An 11814-nucleotide genomic window follows, 5' to 3' on the forward strand; every position below is an offset into this window, starting at 1 on the left:
CAGCAATGCAAAACAAGGAATTAATTTCCTGCTTCACATGGGCAGACAGGCGTTCAGCCATCTCCAGGAGAGCAGGGCCCCCATCACATGCAACAGTGGCTTGGGAAGACAAATGCCATCACTTCAAATGTCCCACCCTTCCCCCATTTTATATACTGAGCATGGTGTCATATGGTCTGGAATATCCCTTTGGTCAGTTGGGCTCACCTGTCCTGGCTGTCTCTCCTCCCACCTTTTGATGCACCCCCAAGTTCCTCACCAGCATGGCAGTACGAAAAGCAGAAAAGGCCTTGGCTCTGTGTAAGCTCTGCTCAGCAATAACAAAAACATCTCCATATTATCAACCTTGTGTTCAGCACAAATCCAAAACACAGCCCCATATTAGCCATTGTGAAGGAAGTTAACTCTACCCCAGCCAAAACCAGCCTACCCTGTTATTAATTAGTAAGGCAAGCTCACTTCAGTTTTTGAACTTTGTTATTCTTTACAGAAAAACCAGGACAACCCGGCCAGCCAGTAGCAAGTGCTGTCACAAAGGATTCTTGCGTTGTCTCATGGAAACCACCTGCAAGTGATGGCGGTGCAAAGATTAGAACTTACTATCTTGAGAAGCGTGAGAAAAAACAAAACAAGTGGATTTCTGTAACAACAGATGAAATCCGTGAAACAGTCTACTCTGTGAAAGATCTTATTGAAGGTCTTGAATATGAGTTCCGTGTAAAATGTGAAAATCTTGGTGGTGAAAGTGAGTGGAGTGAGGTATCCCAACCAGTCATTCCAAAATCTGATGTACCAATTAAAGCTCCACATTTCAAGGAAGAATTAAGGAATCTGAATGTGAAATTTCAAGCTAATGCCACATTTGTCTGCAAAGTCACTGGTCATCCTAAGCCAATTGTCAAGTGGTACAGACAGGGCAAAGAAATCATGCCAGATGGGGAAAAGATCAAGATACAGGAATTCAAGGGTGGATATTACCAGCTGGTCATCACAAATGTAACAGATGATGATGCCACAGTATATCAAGTTAGAGCTACCAACCAAGGAGGATCTGTGTCTGGCACTGCCTCTCTGGATGTTGAAGGTGAATGAAGGGTCTTGATAATCAAGACAAATTAATTTTAATTTTGAATATTTAGACTGTTGATGCTCTTCTCGTGTGCTTTTGGTTATGTGTTTTTTCTTCCTCTTTCTATTCCAGTTCCTGCAAAGATTCATTTGCCCAAAAATTTGGAAGGCATGGGAGCTGTTCATGCCCTCCGAGGGGAAGTGGTGAGCATCAAGATTCCATTCAGTGGCAAGCCACCCCCTGTGATCACATGGCAGAAGGGACAAGATCTCATCGATACTAATGGACACTACCAAGTCATTGTTACACGATCATTCACATCTCTTGTTTTCCCAAATGGTGTTGACAGAAAAGATGCAGGGTTTTACATTGTTTGTGCCAAAAACAGATTTGGAATTGATCAAAAAACAGTTGAGTTAGATGTGGCTGATGTGCCTGATCCACCAAGAGGTCTGAAGGTAACTGATGTTTCAAGGGATTCAGTCAACTTAACCTGGAATGAACCAGCTACTGATGGTGGAAGCAGGATCATAAACTACATTATTGAGAAACGTGCTACAACAGCAGAGCGATGGATTCGTGTTGCACAAGCTCGCGATACACGATACACAGTGGTGAACCTATTTGGCAAGACCACCTACCAGTTCCGAGTAATTGCAGAGAACAAGTTTGGCCAAAGTCAGCCTTCTGAACCTACTGATCCAATTGTAACAAAGGAAGATAAGACCAGAGTAATGAACTATGATGAAGAAGTTGATGAAACCAGAGAAATTACGGCAGCTAAAGCAGGTCACTATTCTACAAAGGAACTCTATGACAAATACATGATTGCAGAAGAGCTTGGACGCGGGCAGTTTGGCATTGCACACCGCTGTGTTGAGGCAGTTTCAAAAAAGACTTACCTGGCCAAATTTGTCAAAGTAAAGGGTGCGGACCAAGTTTTGGTAAAGAAAGAAATTTCCATCCTAAACATTGCTAGGCACCAAAATATCCTGTATCTTCATGAATCATTTGAGAGCCTAGAAGAGTTGGTCATGATCTTTGAATTCATTTCTGGGGTTGACATCTTTGAACGAATCAGCACAGCTTCATTTGAACTTAATGAAAGAGAAATAGTAAGTTATGTACGCCAAGTCTGCGATGCACTAGAATTTTTGCATCGTCATAGCATTGGACATTTTGATATTAAACCAGACAATATTATTTACTTCACAAGAAGAAGCTCCGTAATTAAAATTGTTGAATTTGGTCAAGCCAGACAGTTGAGGCCTGGAGACAGCTTTAGACTCCAGTTCACTTCTCCTGAGTATTATGCACCTGAAGTCCATCACCATGACTTGGTCAGCACAGCTACGGACATGTGGTCAGTTGGTGCTCTAACATACATACTTCTCAGTGGCCTTAACCCTTTCATTGCTGAAACAAACCAACAAGTTATTGAAAATATTCTTAATGCTGAATACAGCTTTGAGGATGAAGCATTCAAAGACATAAGCATTGAAGCCATGGACTTCATTGATCGCCTACTAGTAAAGGAAAGAAAATCTCGGATGACAGCTGCTGAAGCGCTTAATCACGTGTGGCTAAAACAGCAGACGGAAAAGACCAGCACTAAAACCATTAAGACCTTGAGGCACAGGCGTTACTATCAAACTCTGGTAAAGAAGGAGTGGAACACGGTTGTGTCAGTAGCCCGCATTTCCTGTGGAGGCGCAATTAGATCCCAGAAAGGCATAACAGTGGCTAAAGTTAAAGTTGCCCCAATAGACATTGGGCCTATTGCTGGGCAGATAAGGCATAATGTTACAGAAGAAGGAGGCCATGCCAAATATGTATGTACGATTGAAAACTATGATGAGTCCACACAAGTCACATGGTACTTTGGTATGAGGCAATTAGAAAGCAGTGAGAAATACGAAATCAAATATGAAGATGGTGTGGCAACCATGTATGTCAAAGATGTTTCTAAATCAGATGATGGTACCTACAGATGCAAGGTAGTGAATGATTATGGTGAGGACAGCTCTTATGCAGAACTTTTTGTTAAAGGTGTGAGAGAAATTTCTGAGCACTACAGATGCAGAACTGTTAGAAAAGTGAAACGACGGGTTGATACTATGAGACTGTTAGAGCATCCCCCAGAATTTACTCTGCCTTTGTATAACCGCACTGCATATGTTGGAGAAAATGTCAGGTTTGGAGTAACTATAACAGTTCACCCAGAACCTCGCTTAACATGGTACAAATCAGGCCAGAAAATCAAACCTGGGGATGATGATAAGAAGTATACTTTCGAATCAGACAAGGGTCTTTATCAACTTGTCATCAATAATGTCACTGAAGAGGATGATGCTGAATACAGTATTGTGGCACGCAATAAATATGGTGAAGACAGCTGCAAAGCTAAGCTGACTGTGATTCCGCATCCCCCTCCAGCAGATGCCACACTCAGGCCAATGTTTAAAAGACTGCTGGCAAATGCTGAATGTCAAGAAGGCCAAAATGTCAGTTTTGAGATCAGGGTATCTGGTGTGCCAAAACCAACGCTGACATGGGAGAAAGATGGTCAACCTCTATCCTTTGGTCCCAACTTTGATATAATTCATGAAGGTTTAGATTATTATGCTTTGCATATCAGAGATACTTTACCAGAAGACAGTGGCTACTACAGAGTTACTGCTACAAACAGTGCGGGATCTACGAGCTGTCAGGCTTATCTAAAAGTTGAACGCTTGAAATATGTCAAGCGTGAGTACAAGACAGAAGAAGAGCGGGAGAAGCATGTACAGAGGCAAATTGACAAGACCTTACGAATGGCAGAAATCCTTTCTGGGGTTGAAGCTGTTCCACTGACACAAACTGCACAAGAGGCTCTCAGAGAAGCTGCTATATTATATAAACCAGCTGTTAGCTCAAAGACCGTTAAAGGTGAATATGAAATTCAGAAAGAAGAAAAGAAGGAGAAGGAGGAAAGAAGACTTCGTATGCCATATGAGATCCCAGAGCCTCGCAAACATGTGCGCGCTGCTCTTGAGGAAGATCAACATATTAAACACTTCGTGCCTCTGTCAGACATGAAGTGGTACAAGAGGCTGCGAGACCAGTATGAAATGCCAGGAAAACTTGAGAGGACTGTTCAGAAACGCCAGAAACGCATACGTCTTTCCAGGTGGGAGCAATTCTATGTGATGCCACTGCCACGCATTTCTGATCAGTACAAGCCTAAATGGCGCATACCAAAGCTGACACAAGATGATCTTGAAATTGTGAGACCAGCACGCCGGCATACCCCATCTCCAGAGTATGAATATCATTATAGACCAAGAAGACGATCACTTGGTGACTTGTCGGATGAGGAATTGCTCATGCCGATAGATGACTACTTAGCCATGAAGAGAACTGAAGAGGAAAGACTGCGCCTTGAAGAAGAGCTGGAGTTAGGCTTTTCTGCTTCCCCACCAAGTAGAAGCCCTCCACGCTTTGAACTGTCTGCCCTTCGATATTCTACTGCAGGAGCACAGGTCAGTTCAGAGGAAGAAAGAAAAAGAGAGCTGAGGTATTCAAGCTATCACATTCCAACTAAAGCTGAGACCAGTGCAAGCTATGCAGAGCTTCGTCAACGTCACGACAGGGCTGCCTACAGGCCACCTAAACAAAAGCAAAGAATAATGGATGAACGGGAGGATGAAGAATTGCTCCGTCCTGTTGGCACTGATCAGCGACTCTCTGAATACAGAAGTGAGCTCAAATATATGGCAGAGGAAGAAAAGAGTAGACTCAGGAGAAGGAGGGAAAGAGAAATAACTGAGATCACATCAGAAGAAGAAGAAGAAATAGAAATGGTGCAATATGCTCACAGGGAATTTTCACCTCCCTCTAGATTACTAAGGAGAAGAAGATCCCTTTCTCCAACTTACATTGAGTTGATGCGTCCTGTATCTGAATTAATTCGACCTCGCTCACGGCCTCCTGAAGAAAGTGAGAGAAGATCCCCAACACCAGAGAGAACTCGACCACGCTCACCTAGCCCAGTCTCTAGTGAAAGATCTCTCTCCCGGTTTGAGAGGATGGCCAGATTTGATATATTTTCTAGATACGAGTCCATGAAATCTGCTCTGAAAACTCAAAAAACGATGGAAAGGAAATACGAAGTTCTGACTCAGCAGCCTTTCACCCTTGACCATGCTCCTCGCATTACCCTGAGAATGCGCTCACACCGGGTACCGTGTGGCCATAATACTAGGTTCATTCTAAATGTCCAGTCAAAACCAACCGCCGAAGTGAAGTGGTACCACAACGGTATTGAGCTCCAAGAGAGCAGTAAGATACACTTTACCAATACGAGTGGTGTATTAACTCTGGAGATTCTAGACTGTCACATTGATGACAGTGGAACATACCGAGCTGTATGCACAAACTACAAAGGGGAATGCTCTGATTATGCAACACTAGATGTTACTGGAGGAGATTACACTACATACTCTTCCCAGAGGAGAGATGAAGAAGTACCAAGGTCAATTTTGCCTGACTTGACAAAAACAGAGGCATATGCAATTTCCTCGTTTAAGAAAGCATCTGAAACAGAAGCAAGTTCCTCAGTAAGAGAGGTCAAATCAGAAGTGTCAGCAACAAGAGAATCACTTTTATCCTATGAACACTATGCTTCTTCTGAAGAAAAAGTCACTGCAGCTGAAAAAAAATCACTGGAAGAAAGGACTTCACACAAAGCATTTAAAAGCACTCTGCCAGCAACAATCCTTACAAAGCCACGGTCAATCACAGTTTCTGAAGGGGAGACTGCAAGATTTTCCTGTGATGTTGATGGTGAACCAGCACCAACAATAACATGGCTCCATGCAGGTCAACCTGTTGTTTCTTCAAGGCGCTTCCAAGTAACACGAACACAGTACAAGTCTACCTTTGAAATTTCTTCCGTCCAGCTATCAGATGAAGGAAGTTACACTGTTGTGGTGGAAAATTCTGAAGGAAGACAGGAAGCCCATTTTACTTTGACCATTCAAAGAACAAAAATTCCTGAAAAAACAATTACCTCGCCTCCAAGGATCAAATCTCCTGAGCCTCGTGTAAAGTCACCAGAGCCAGTCAAGTCCCCTAAACGAGTGAAATCTCCTGAACCCATCAGCAGTCCTCCAAAAGCTAAGTCACCACCTGGAGACAAAATGGTATCAACAGAGAAAGTACAATTACCAACTGCTTCTCCACCAAAGATAAAACAGCATCTGAAAGCAGAAACTCTTGGAGATAAGGTAAAGTTATCCTGCGCAGTTGAAAGCAACGTTTTAAGTGTCAGAGAAGTGGCTTGGTATAAGGATGGTAAAAAACTGAAAGAAAACCATCATTTCAAGTTTCATTATGCAGCAGATGGCACTTATGAGCTCAAAATCCATGAGCTTATGGAATCTGATAAAGGAGAATACACCTGTGAAATTATTGGGGAAGGAGGTGTTTCAAGAACTAACTTCCAGTTTACTGGTCAGGTATTTAAAAATATGTATTCCCAGGTAAGAGGTGTAACTGAATCTCATAAAACAGTTCAGAAAGAAGATGAGTTACTTCTGGCTTCTAGCCAGAAGAAATCAGTAGTGGCAACTGAAGAGAAATCTGCAGTTCAAGAAGTCATTAAAAAGTCAGTTGTTACAGAAGATGTCAGACAATTGAAAGCAGAAATTACAGCTTCTTCAACTAAAATGACAATGTCTGAAGGGCAGAAAGTGACACTGAAGGCCAACATTCCTGGTGCCTCTGAAGTAAAATGGGTGCTGAATGGAATGGAGCTGAGAAATTCAGACGATTACAGATACGGTGTTTCTGGAAGTGATCACACACTAACTATCAAAAAGGCCAGTAATAAGGATGAAGGTATACTCACCTGTGAGGGTAAAACTGATGAAGGCATTATTAAATGCCAGTATGTTGTGACCCTTTCTAAAGAGCGCTCCAGTGAACCAGCATTCATCATGCAGCCTAAGTCTCAAAATGTCAATGAAGGACAAGACGTGTTGTTCACCTGTGAAGTTTCTGGGGAGCCTTCTCCTGAAGTTGAGTGGTTAAAGAATAATCAACCTGTAAGTAATCATTTAATATGTTTACTTGAAAAATTAGAATTATGCATAAGATTTATTTAATGAAACCATTTTTGTTCTCTCCTTAGATTGCAGTTTCATCGCACCTCAAAGTATCTCGCTCTAAAAATATATATTCTCTTGAGATTCGAAATGCCTCAGTGAGTGACACCGGAAAATACACAGTCAAGGCAAAAAATTACCATGGGCAGTGTTCTGCTACAGCATCTTTGACTGTACTCCGTAAGTTTGTTCTTCGGATCTTGTGTTCAGAATAGTCACAACTTTTTCCTGTGGTATGTCTACTAAAATTACTTACGATAAAATCCACTGGTAGCGTTGACTTCAGTATTTTAAGAAGTCCATCTTTCTTTTGTATAATACATATACAGCCCTAAAACAGCATTAGAAATCTTTTTAACACCCACAGAGTAGCACAGAGGTGCTCTATTACATCAACAGATGCATGTTAAAAGAAAGCTATGAGCATTTGTTCTGGGATGAGTATGTTAAGACCTTGGTGCTGGTAATTATTCTTCCCTTATTTCTAACAAAATCTGTTACAATAAAATGAAGTCATTCCACAGTTAAAGATTTTTATGGCAACTTAATTGAACTGGGTTTACTCTTTTATTGGCTATACCATATCCCAGTTCCTAGCATCAAGGTATGGTTGTGATATGCTTGCATGATTGTGTTTGGGTTTAAAGAAAAGCTGCAGTGATTGAGCTTTCCTGTTGCCCTTTATAGCTACAAAACAATGCAGTGAAATACAGATTTTATTATTCTGTGTTTTTAAGAACTTGAAAACCTTTCACAGCTTCTACAAATATGAACTGAGCACACACAATTAATTTCTCAGTGTCTAATTCTAGTAATGGTTCTAATAAGAAACACTGTGTGGTGACCTGTTCTTTCTTAAGTATGTATGTTTTTCTTTGAAGCTCATACATACTGTAAGGTTTCATTGCCTATTTTTTAATTTCTAAATTACTGCTTGTGATTTGGATATCTTGAATCAAATAATTGTAAACCAGTGTATACTCCACTGCAGTTTTCCATTGAAAGCAAAGTATGCCATCTTCATTTCTGTAAAATTAACCATACAGAACTGCATGACTTTGTTAGTTAATGTGATGTTGTTGCTTTTTCCTTCTATGTTTGCAATGCTCCTCAGCTCTAGTTGAAGAACCTCCGAAAGAGGTAGTATTGAAGACCAGTGGCGACGCAAGCATGCACGAAAGTTTTTCTTCTCAGTCCTTTCAAATGGCTTCTTCTAAACAAGAGGCTTCATTCAGCAGTTTCAGCAGTAGCAGCATGACTGAAATGAAATTTGAAAGCATGTCTGCCAAAAGCATGTCCTCCATGAAAGAATCCTTTGTAGAGATGAGCTCCAGCAGTATTATGGGGAAATCTAGCATGGCTCAACTGGAGAGTTCAACTAGTAAAATGCTTAAATCAGGTCTGAGAGGTGAGCATTACTGTTATTGGTAGAGTTAGTGCTTCAGCTATCCTGAAGTAGTCCTCAGAGTAAAGCTGCTTCATGGCTTAGTGAAAACAGACTAACTTGGTATTTCTTCTCCTATTTTATAAAGGAGTACCACCCAAAATTGAAGCTCTCCCATCTGATATCAGTATCGAGGAAGGAAAAGTTCTCACATTATCCTGTGCCTTTTCGGGTGAACCTGCTCCTGAAATAACATGGTACTGCAGAGGGAGAAAAATTACCAGTCAGGACCAGCAAGGCAGATTCCACATTGAAACCAGTGAAGATCTAACCACCCTGATCATCATGGATGTCCAGAAGAATGACGGTGGACTTTATACTCTGAATTTAGGGAATGAATTTGGCACCGATTCTGCCACTGTGAATATAAATATCCGATCACCTTAGAGAGCTTAATCTGTATTATTTGCACTTGTATTTTTACAAGTGATTCATATATGGACTGAAATATCTGATATGTAAATATAAAAGAAAAATATTTTTTTACCTACCTGAATGAGACAAAGTCCAGATCTATACATTATGACTTATAGTCATTATTGACCTAAGATTTTAAAACACTTTTTTCACTGACATGTACATACTGTATATAGCCGAAGTGAACGGTTATGAAGTTTTGTACCGTTTATTTTATGACATTTTGAAACGTAACTTTTGGAACTAACAGTTGGCAGGGGAAAGTTTCCTAGCAAACGACTACCCTGCTCAACATTTAACTAATTTTTGCGCCTCAACTCATTGTTGATGTCTAAGAATGCCTCAACAGGTAGAGAGACTCCCTGTTGAAGATTACCTACACCTAAGACATGATACTGTGCACAGTATTTCATACGTGCACAAATATTTATGTTGAATCAGAAATGTAAGGCATTGGTGATGTTTGCAATTACCCTCCTGTAAGCACTGCTTTGATGTTTTACATTGGATCTGATTGTGTCATAATTTTCATACCTGACTGACAATTTCTGGACAAAGTGCAAGCGGCCAGCACTTTGTTCACCCACTGTGTACTGTTTCTGACATATTGACTGCCTGAATAGCTTTATAAAAAGTAACATCACCTGGCCATCCCCTTAATCAACAAAGCTATTTAGGTATTCAAGTGCAGCAGCAGTACCCCATCTCGGAGGTTCTTAGGGTGCAGTGATTGAGTTTGTGTGGTAGTATTAGACACCCAGTAGTCACTTCCGGGCAACTAAGCAATGAACCACAGTTTGAAAACAAACTGTTGCTACAACATCAAATACCAGCCTGCACTTCAATTTGCTTTAGTCCTCCTAATGTAGTAATAGAGCTTGGTAGCTGTTGAACCTCCTTGAGATAGAATCATTCATTTGAAATAAAGCATGCTTTCTGCACCATAAAGTCTGTGACTCCCTCTTTATTTATTATGCTGCTTTTACAGTTCCTGTACTACACTACAGAAAAAGACTTGCTAAAACAAAGGATGAGTAGAAATGCAGTTCTCCAACGTAAACCAGGTCGTTAACTGTTGACAATCCAGCCATCTATCAGAAACAGCCTATCCACCAGCTAGCCTTGGAAAGTTACTTAAAAAAAAATATGTTCTTCACAAATGTTCTTTATTGAGAAAGGATAAATTCTAGCACATGCCTAAGCATTGTGCTGTTCTTATCCCTCTGTTATTTCCAGGCTTTCCTTCACACTTGTTGTAGTGTGTCTTGTTTTTTTGGCAGCTGCAACTAGTAGAGACTAGTTGACCCTAATTGCCTGGACCAACAAGTTGTCTTGTCACCTCCCTTGGGTGATTAATCAATTCTTCATCCTACAAGTCAGCTGACATATCTGTCAGAGCAAAGCCTGTCTTCAACATTTGGAGGGTTGTGGGAGGGGTTGGGATATGTTATCTATGGGGAAAAGAGTATCAAGGTCAAAGGAGCAAGTCTGCTTCTAGAATTCACTCTGTAGAAAAAGCTTGAGAGCAAACACATTCATGCAACACTTCAGGAGCTGTAAGTGGAGCAAGAGCATTACTTAGCAAACATGATGCATTGCTATGACTTTCAGCATACCACTACTACTTAAAAAAAAAAACAAAAAACAAAAACCTTAAGTTCATCAGAAGAAGCAGATAGAATGTTTAAAAACCTATTCCAAAAATACACACTGTCTTTTTTTTATAAGAAGAACCTTTTTTTATACATTCTTATAATCCTGTATATTACCAATCACTATCTATCCAAATTATGCAGGAAAGCTAAGAAATGGGGACAAAACAAGGACTAACAAAAAAATAAAGATTTCAGAAGAGCTAAGCTCTGGGTCAGGACAAAATCCAAACTTTTTCAAGTGATGGAAGCAGTAATTACAAGTATGAAAGAGTTTAAGAGTGCATGGTATTTCTTCCTTAGGGAGAAAAGTAAAAAAGAATAAAAATTAAGTTTAAAAGGCTGTGTATTTTAATCTTTAAACCATTCAAAGATAAAAAAAAAAAAAAAAAAACAAAGAAAAACCTCAAGAAAACTTCTACATTTTTAAAATTTTTTTTGATGTTTAAAAACACCCCAACCAACAAACTCAATACAAGACAAAAATGCGTAGGTACAGTCTTGTCTAGCTAATAAATAACTTGTGTACACAGGGACATAAAAAACTAACACTAAAAACACACTAAATATTTAATAATCTCAGCAGAAAGAGATAAATGATAGACAGCACTGCAAATTTAACCATGGCCTCTTCTACACAAAGGCTACTGGAAACTCAATCTCACATGGCCTCTAGTGAGTCTCAAAACACTCACTCGATGAAGAGAAAACACACTGGTGTGACACTGTAAGCAAGTTCATCCTGCCAGTACCTCTCTGGCCCAACTCTGCACAGCACTTCGGCAGATGAGTCACTCAAGTCTAAAAATAGGATTTAAAATACTTAGGGGCTTTGCTGAAACACAGCTTGAATAGATAATGTTCAGGCTGACCAGCTGAGCCAGTGTTTTTCCACATGACTGCTAAGCAAATGCTAACCTAGAGTGACACGGCTGAAGTCACAACCTAAAGCTTCAATATTCCATTTCACAGAACACATCCCTAAGAATAACATTTTTCAAGACAATAGATAAAGCAGTCTCTGGATGAAAAGAAACATTCTGAATTATTTAGTTACTATATCCAGGTCAAATACTGGGATTTCTA

At 40.2% G+C, this 11814-nt stretch overlaps 1 protein-coding gene across 1 annotated transcript in view; it reads left to right on the forward strand.

The window, feature by feature from the left end:
• The window catches only part of TTN (titin), a 236396-nt gene extending 226383 nt beyond the window's left edge, over window positions 1–10013 (forward strand). Inside the window, exons 302-306 of the mRNA XM_053947624.1 lie at window positions 491–1084; window positions 1202–7155; window positions 7242–7395; window positions 8330–8623; window positions 8748–10013. Coding sequence (XP_053803599.1) covers window positions 491–1084; window positions 1202–7155; window positions 7242–7395; window positions 8330–8623; window positions 8748–9046 — 7295 coding nt within the window. The 3' untranslated portion in view covers window positions 9047–10013. The remainder of the gene's footprint in view (window positions 1–490; window positions 1085–1201; window positions 7156–7241; window positions 7396–8329; window positions 8624–8747) is intronic.
• The last annotated feature ends 1801 nt before the right edge of the window (window positions 10014–11814 follow it).

This window comes from Vidua chalybeata, chromosome 7 (assembly GCF_026979565.1).
Source record: "Vidua chalybeata isolate OUT-0048 chromosome 7, bVidCha1 merged haplotype, whole genome shotgun sequence".
Lineage (NCBI taxonomy): Eukaryota > Metazoa > Chordata > Aves > Passeriformes > Viduidae > Vidua > Vidua chalybeata.